Genomic DNA, 8,219 nt, shown 5'->3' with positions numbered 1-8,219 from the left:
CTCGACTCGACTCAAACAAGCTGAATTATTTACAAGCCAAAGTACAGGGTACAAGATGACCAACAATGGTCGGGATGACCACTGCGCATGCAAGCTAACGGCTGGTCCTTGCCAGTATGAATAATTAAATCCCTCATCATAGAGCCTTGTCTGATATTGAGTCATTCTACATTCCCCTAACATGCTTCAAATCTCTTGTGATATCCGGATGCAGATACTAGTATCTTGTGATATCTGGATGCGGATATCTTGTGATATCTGAATGGTGCCATCATTCTTCACTGACAATATTGTTGTAAAAACTTCCAGTTAAACGTGAATATAGAATTATGACAAATGATAAGTGTACATATTTCGACGTTCTTGACCTTTATTGTTAAATTCCAACCATGGTGTGGGTCATGCATTTCTTTCGTTGACTCATGGTATCTTTATGATTTAGTTGAAATTGGTGGAAAAACAAGCAATTTGATCTGTTTATCAATTTTTGTCAGATAGATGAATCACTCTTCCCTTTCAGACTGTGGTGGCATCAAGATCATGGACCCCTCGATGAAGAGCGGTCAGTACCAGATTAAGATCAAGGGGAACACACAGAAGACTCCGGTCAAGTGCGACATGGAGACGATGGGCGGTGAGAACAAGACATTTTTTAAACTTTAAAACTTAATTACCTTTATCCGCAGGGTAACCTATATCCGTTGTTTATAAACACAAGGAATTTAGGGATGTACAGTCTAGGGACGGTGTTTTTTTTTTAATTCACTCACACCCACTGTACATGTCTTGACGAAACTGTGTGACTAACGAAAGACAGTGGCTACTGTCTGAAACGTCTGACCGTTTCCAAAATTATGTCCAGTTTCTCGAGTAACTGGTTTTAGGCGTTATCTTTCCCAAGGGAATATCATTGGGGAATAACAAGCGCAGATCTAGAATCGTTGGATAGCTTGTAACAGTCAACAACCCAAACCAAAAGGCCTACCCTTGGCTATCCCCATTCCAATACATTTTATTTGCTTTTTTTCTTTAGGAGGCTGGACCATTATTCTGGGCAGTATATATCCAGTTGCTCTAATACTGCTTTTGATTTTAAGCGTAAAGTGCTTTCCCAAGGGGATACGACTGAATAGCACAGATCGGTAGCTTCTAAGTCAACAACGAAAACCACAAAATCATCGCCATCTTGATTTGATATTTTTCTTCAGGAGGCTGGACCATTATTCTGGGCAGAGACGCGTCCCAGACGAAGGTGGTGGACTTTAACCAGGATCTCGCCGCGTACAAGAAAGGGTTCGACAACCCGCCCGAGACAAACTTCATCCTGGGTCTGGACCACATGACCAAGCTGACGTCACAGGGGAAGTACCAGCTTCTCGTGGAAATGGAAGACTTTGATGGTACCTGAACATTTATTCATTTATGGGTTCAATTGATGGATTGGTTATGCAATTCATTTAAAGGATCATTTATTTCATCTATGTTTATTCATTTTGTTATTCATCTATTCATTTGTATCAGGCTTGTTGTCCATATCGATCCAACAAACGCTGATGCAGAAATACAGTAAATAGTTGAAACGTGACCCTTTCCATATCTATATCCTACCTATGAGGAAACACTTCCCGAAAAAATTTGAGATGTCTGCTTGTGATGGTCGCTTACGAGCAGCTTATTTCAACATCATGATTATCTGTGAGGCTACATGCATTTTGTTCTTTTATCTGGTTATATTATAAAATGTTGCATATCGAGGCAAACACATATCATGTATGAAAGTGTTTCATTCATGTAACGTTACGAGTAACTCAGAGGATCAACAAGGCCAACAACGAGGGCGAAAGAATAACTACTAGTATCTATTGTCGGATCAACCTACTGATGATAATCTTCTACAAATTATGTTACTCTTCATCTTTTAGTGCCTTAGAGTCAAGGTCACTTGTGATTTTTGTGTTTGATGCTTCCACCATCTAGGTGTGAAGGCCTCAGCAATGTACAAGGAGTTCAAGGTTGGAGATGAAGCCAGCAAGTTCAAGCTCACGATTGGTGAGTACACAGATTAGGGTTCTGGGTTAGCTTAACGTCACAATTTCCACAAAGGGGCCGGTCAGGGAGCTTTGGGGAACGAAAAGTATGATATGAAAGACAGCAAAAACACAAAATGGGCCAAAAATAATTCAACAGCATGCCTTGTACATATTTATTGGCACTAACTTGTGGGGCCGTGTAGCACAGTGGTATTGTATTCGGCCCGTGACCGAGAGGTCGCCGGTTCGAATCTGCCTGCCGTGTTGCCGGTCTTGTGCCCTTGGGAAAGGCACTTTACACGACTTTCCTCACTTAACTCAAGTGAAAATGAGTCGTCCCTCGGATAGGACGTTAAATGGAGGTCCCGTGTTTGGGGAGAGCCACACCCCGGGCACGTAAAAGAACCCGTCACATGTGCGATGGTGCGATGTGGCGGATCAAATCATTCCGGCCAAAATGGGGTAGGGGATTTCCCGAGCAGCCTCGTAACCCCTGCTTCGCCTATTGAGTCAGTGAAGTCAAGCTTGCTTAAGCTTGATGTTTCTGACTTAGGGAGAAGAGATGCTGCTACAGTTATCGCTATGGGCCGCCCTTCATCAACATGAAGATAACATCACTACGAACATGATTTAGAAAAAAAAAAAACTAATGAATTTTTCGTTTCTGTAAACAGCCCGACTGGGCCCTGGGTAGGAAATGTGTCGTGAGCTTTAGGGGTTAGGGATTTGAGGTAGGGGTTCGGGGTTAGTGTTTCTGGTGCGGGTGAGGGGTGAGGGTTAGGGGTACAGAGGTCGAACTGTCCAGACGCCGAAACGTCCGAAAATGCAAAACAGGCAATAAATAGTGTGGCATGTGGATGTTTTAAATTTCTTATTGTGTCAATCTAGGATTGGAACTCCAAGTGCTCTGCTTGAACTCTGCTTGAAGGTTAACCAAATTTTGCTGTCGTTAAACAATGCCCCCTGTCCCGTGTTCAGGGGAGTATGACGAAGCCACCAGCACAGCCGGGGACGCGCTCTTCTTCCACAACGGGAAACCCTTCAGCACCAAGGGCAAGGACAACGACGGGAACGTAAGTTTTAGGGTTAGGGTTAGGGTTAGGGTTAGGGTTAGGGTTAGGGTTAGGGTTGGGGTTGGGGTTGGGGTTGGGGTTGGGGTTGGGGTTGGGGTTGGGGTTGGGGTTGGGGTTGGGGTTGGGGTTAGGTTTAGGGTTAGGTAAGGGGACGCGCTCTTCTTCCACAACGGGAAACCATTCAGTACCAAGGGCAAGGATAACGACGGGAACGTAAGTTTTATGGTTAGGGTGGGGTTGGGGTTGGGGTTGGGGTTGGGGTTGGGGTTGGGGTTGGGGTTGGGGTTAGGGTTAGGGTTAGGGTTAGGGTTAGGGTTAGGGTTAGGGTTAGGGTTAGGGTGCTCACCGTTTATAGGAGCGTTTACATTTCTCTGTAAATCTTGATGAATAAGTAACAAATGAAAATCGGCTTGAGTCACTTCAGTGTTGGAGATTTATTTATTTGATTTTTTTTAAAGTGCTTTGTCTTGGAATGGACTCAAACACAAAAACAGTGAATGAATATGATTATTCTACTTCAAATACTCGAAAACGTAACTAGTCAGGTAATATAGTTAACGTTTTATGCGTGTAGCCAGCACACTTTGTACTTTCTCGACGACTACATCTTCCCTGTTTTTAGACCAAAGTAGACTGGGCTGTTGTAGCGACTGGAGGTTGGTGGTATCATGAGAACGGCTACGCAGCTCACCCCACTGGTAAGTATTGACTTATATCATCACCGTTTGAGCGTTGGGCTGTTTCATATCTGAAATAGTAACGTTCATCACACTACAGTTTTTAATGGCCGTACTTCGTACCTCCGCTAGGTGTCGTTGCTGCAATGCTAAGAATGCTGTCCCAAACATGACTATATAAATATATTTGCTACGTTTATATCCCCCTCGCATATTCTTCACAATGGTCACATTAAGTAAATCATGCTAACTGCTGGCGATTCCGGACTTATGAGGGGCTGTTAAATGAAGATGGAGGGGGCGTTTTTCGGTGCAGCGGTTTCGATGTAATGTAATGTATTGATTTATCTTTAAAAAATGCCCTCCCATTATTACCTGTTCACCTACAATTATTTATAGTTTTGAGAGTTAATGTTGATGATACATTTTATCAGTAATCCAAAAATTTAAACTTTCACCGTTGAAAGAATATCTCGGCTCTTTCTTAGGACAACAACTCGACAAGACTAAAAAGGCGGACATGGAGGTGCAGACCATCAACTGGCTGCCGTGGCGAGGCTACGAGAAACTCAAGACCATTTCCTTCAAGGTCAGGAAGAGTGACTTCAAACTCGTCTACTGAGGTCTTCAAGGTCATGCCTAGATGTTTTCTCCCTGAGAAGAAGACGTTTTCTTTTTGATTTGTTTTCTTTTTAATTTCCGTGAGTTTACTTCCCCGCAAGCAAAACGATAAGCACCCACATACACAAGGTAACAACAGGATAAAGTTTGGAAACGGCTATCAGTTAGGACAGCATTTGCTTTCTTTTGTCAGTGACTGTTCTTATCCAGTTGCTTGAGTAACTGTCCCCTTGGGTTTTTGTTGGCATCCGTCTGTCTGTACCCCTTGGGTATCATATTATTTAAATGTCTAACCTTCATCGAAATACCTCACTGTATGGACAGCATGAACAGCAATGACTGTAAGAGAATATCATGAAAATGTCATGAATTTTCTAACATTTGTGGAAAGATTTGATGACTTATCGTTGGTTAACAGCCAACATAACCATTATGCATTTCTTCTTCTCTTGTCATGGGGTTGTATATGGTAAAATCATGAGCCTGATGAATAAAAACTACTTGCAAAGCCTCTCTGTTGGACTTGCTTCATTTCGAGACGAATAATGGTAGTTCTTTTTTCGATTCTTTATTGATTTTTATAGACCTTGTGAGAATCTTGGTATTTGAAAGTACATTTAGATTTATGCAAATAACGTTACAAAGTTATAGATCTGAGTACATGTGCAAATATGGAACGGCCCGACATGCCCATGCAGTATTACGCCTAAAGAGGAATATTGCAGTTTCTACCAAGTGTGGGTCACTAAGAGTAAAACATTTTAGAGTCATTCAATCCACTGGTGTGCTCTTTGCCACAAACGTTTATTGGAATCAAACTTCAAGAATATTGGACATGATTCTAAATGATGTGTATCTATCGGCTTGCACAAGTGGTATATGTTTATCTACTAACATGTGTAGGCGTAATGTGCACGTCATAAACTTCATTTAATGGCGAATCTGTACATAAATCTTTAGAATTTAATATATACATACTCATATTATCCAACAGTGTCTTCACCCCGCTGTTGGTTAGTTTAATTCTACATCTCATGCAGCATTTATAAGACTGCATAACACGCCTGCATGTATCGACAGTTTGCGTTACAGTGCCTACTAGCAAGTAACGCCTTTATCTATCAATATCCCACTTTAATTTAGAAAGCTTCATTGTTGCAACATAAAGGACAGCGACTATTGTACAGTCAACTGCTGACCACAAAATGGAAATGCAAAATAAATCTTAAAGCTCAACTTACTATACGAGATGATAAGGACTAAGTAAAATCGCCACATCTGTAATATTTTGCTTTATCGTATGTGGCTAAAATAAACATGTCATTTGGTGCCTTATATATAATAGAGCGTGACCTGGCAGAGATGGGATGTACCTGGGAGGGGGTGCAGAGAGCAGCTTCAGACAGGAAGACTTGGAGAACGATGACGGCCCGCCTCAGCAAAGTCTGATATGGGGCGAGGATGAGTGAGAATGAGTGAGATATATAATAGAAAAGCACTATTTCATCTTTTTACGCAGGATAATTTTTGTGGGATCAAGGCAATTCGGCCCTTTTCCAACATGGACCTAGTTGGTTTGATTGGGCATAGGCCCAGTTGGTAAAGGGCCCAGACAAACGGTTCCTTGTACGGGTTTAGGTAGCGTCTGTATCTACATCTTTCTCTTCAGTCGGTGTCGCTTCTGCAGCCTGCGCTCGAGTAGGTTGTCCTTTTGCAGGCTTGGCGCGTAGACGTTGTGCAACATTTGGCTGTGCGGCAGGTTGTGCAGCTTCGGCTTCTCCTTCTGAAGGGTTTGGAGCATCGGTTTGTGCTTTAGCGGGGTTTGCAGCTGGTACTTTAACTGGAACAGGATTTGGATGTACAGCCTGTCCTTGTGTAGGTTTTGCACCCGCATCTTGTGTCTGAGCAGCAGGGTTTATTCGTGCAGCCTGTACTTGAACAGGGGTCGCGACTGCAGCCTGTGGTTGGTCGTGCGGTATTTCCTTTCCAGCCAACACTTCTTTCATGGCCCTTTCCGCTTCCGATGTTGCTTGAGCTGAAACGGTGCAAGACAGAAATTATTGTTTTGTTTAAATTTCTTTCATTCATTGAGCAACATGGAAAAGCACAAGGCACAATGTTAATAAACTCTAAAAAGCTGGTAAAACACTGCATCCACTCGAGAATGGAAATTAGGAGTCCGGGTTGAAACAAAAGTGTAATTGTTAGTGACCTATGTGCGCAGCTTAGCGAACTCACCAAACCTGCAAACCATCCTATCTATGTCTTACTTTTGTTGCCCATTGGGCTATCAAAGATTTGCCTTCACCTCCTTTGTATATCAATTCATAGGGTATAAAACCAGGTCTTCAACAGATCTGCTCAGAGTTGCTAGTGGATGCTTTCTATTTTTAACCGTTTCTATTTTTAACCGTTTCCAGAATCATATCCAGTTTCTTGAGAGAATTATTTGCCGTATCTTGTAACGTGGCTGCCTAACCTTCACGGACGCAATCCTATAATTTCCAAGCAGATCCTGCGTGGCATAAGACAGTAACATAAGCTGGGGAAGGAGTTTGGCCGGCAGAGGAGTAAAGCTTACGTTACTGTCTTATGCCACGCAGGATCTGCTTTCAGATTAGTAATCCTACCTTTGCTCTTAACCTCGTCGTGAACAACATGGATGCCGTCAAGTATCCGCTGTGCCGTCTCCTCTCCGTACGACATCACCAGCAGCGCCTTTTCTGTGGAACAAAGTCGTGAACAGGTTGGTATAATATCACTGAATGAAGTGACTCTTTTTACACAACTACTGTTTTGTTTCCACCGGCGTTTTGGTGGCCGTCTGTCCCTTTCTTCGGGGCAATTCATCTATCCATCTACTAATTCAGAAACCCATCTACTGACAAGATGAAACTATTCACGGATGATTTAAAATGTCTTAATTTATCGTTGCGTTACACTGGCAAAACCGTCCACACTATGAATCTATGCCCATAATCAAGACCGCTGTGTGGACAAAAATACTTAGTACCATGCTATTATATATCTACATCTGCCTAGTCGTTGGTTAGGTTAACATTACGTTATGTTATAATATGTCGGTGAAATAGTTTCAGAAGTAAAAGACCTACCTGCTTCTAGCTCTTCAGGGGGCAGCGCAAATATTTTTGATGCGTCAAGCGTGATTCTATGCAAAATGCTCTTATCTGGAAATGATGTGAAAAAGATAAGAAAACAAGTCACTTCGCTCTACCAATTACTTTTCTCTAATTGCATTAGATTGATAGAGCGAACTTGATTGTCCAAACATATTCTTTCTTACATTGTGATGATGATGTTTGTCCACCGGATGTCAATGAAGACCTTGCTTTGTAGCAACTCAATATTTTAGCTTAACTTATAGCGCTACTTCACCTTTATCGGCGGGGTAACCTATATCCGTTGTTTTAAAAGCTGGGTATTTAGGGATACCAAGTCGATGGACGGTGGTTTCAAATTGGCATATTTTCAAAACAGTGCAATTTGAAACCACTGTCCATCGACTCGATATCCCTATATACCGGTGTACCGAAAGTGCGAAAAGGAACGAAAAGGAGCGAAAAGGAACGAAAAGGAACGAAAAGGAGCGAAAAGGAACGAAAAGGAACGAAAAGGAACGAAAAGGAACGAAAAGGAACGAAAAGGAACGAAAAGGAAAGTACCGAAAGTGCGAAAAGGGAACGAAAAGGAACGAAAAGGAACGAAAAGGAAAGTACCGAAAGTGCGAAAAGGAACCGAAAAGATTGGATAGGAACGAAAAGGAACGACAAGGAAAGTACCGAAAGTGCGAAAAGGAA

At 42.3% G+C, this 8,219-nt stretch overlaps 2 protein-coding genes across 2 annotated transcripts in view; one reads left to right on the top strand and one right to left on the bottom strand.

The window, feature by feature from the left end:
- LOC118432165 (ficolin-2-like) overlaps positions 1 to 4,634 on the top strand; it is a 6,604-nt gene extending 1,970 nt beyond the window's left edge. The window contains exons 3-8 of the mRNA XM_035843698.1: positions 521 to 634; positions 1,209 to 1,400; positions 1,978 to 2,049; positions 3,009 to 3,103; positions 3,726 to 3,801; positions 4,269 to 4,634. Of these exons, the coding sequence (XP_035699591.1) occupies positions 521 to 634; positions 1,209 to 1,400; positions 1,978 to 2,049; positions 3,009 to 3,103; positions 3,726 to 3,801; positions 4,269 to 4,402 (683 nt within the window). The 3' untranslated portion in view covers positions 4,403 to 4,634. The remainder of the gene's footprint in view (positions 1 to 520; positions 635 to 1,208; positions 1,401 to 1,977; positions 2,050 to 3,008; positions 3,104 to 3,725; positions 3,802 to 4,268) is intronic.
- Positions 4,635 to 5,189: 555 nt separating this feature from the next.
- Positions 5,190 to 8,219, bottom strand: part of LOC118432175 (eukaryotic translation initiation factor 3 subunit A-like) — a 9,274-nt gene continuing 6,244 nt past the window's right edge. The window contains exons 6-8 of the mRNA XM_035843708.1: positions 7,515 to 7,589; positions 7,032 to 7,124; positions 5,190 to 6,436 (exon numbers count right to left, since the gene is read on the bottom strand). Coding sequence (XP_035699601.1) covers positions 6,036 to 6,436; positions 7,032 to 7,124; positions 7,515 to 7,589 — 569 coding nt within the window. The 3' untranslated portion in view covers positions 5,190 to 6,035. The remainder of the gene's footprint in view (positions 6,437 to 7,031; positions 7,125 to 7,514; positions 7,590 to 8,219) is intronic.

The sequence above is a fragment of the Branchiostoma floridae genome, chromosome 2 (assembly GCF_000003815.2).
Source record: "Branchiostoma floridae strain S238N-H82 chromosome 2, Bfl_VNyyK, whole genome shotgun sequence".
NCBI classification, from domain to species: Eukaryota; Metazoa; Chordata; class Leptocardii; order Amphioxiformes; family Branchiostomatidae; genus Branchiostoma; species Branchiostoma floridae.
This window is presented reverse-complemented; position numbering and strand designations above follow the sequence as displayed.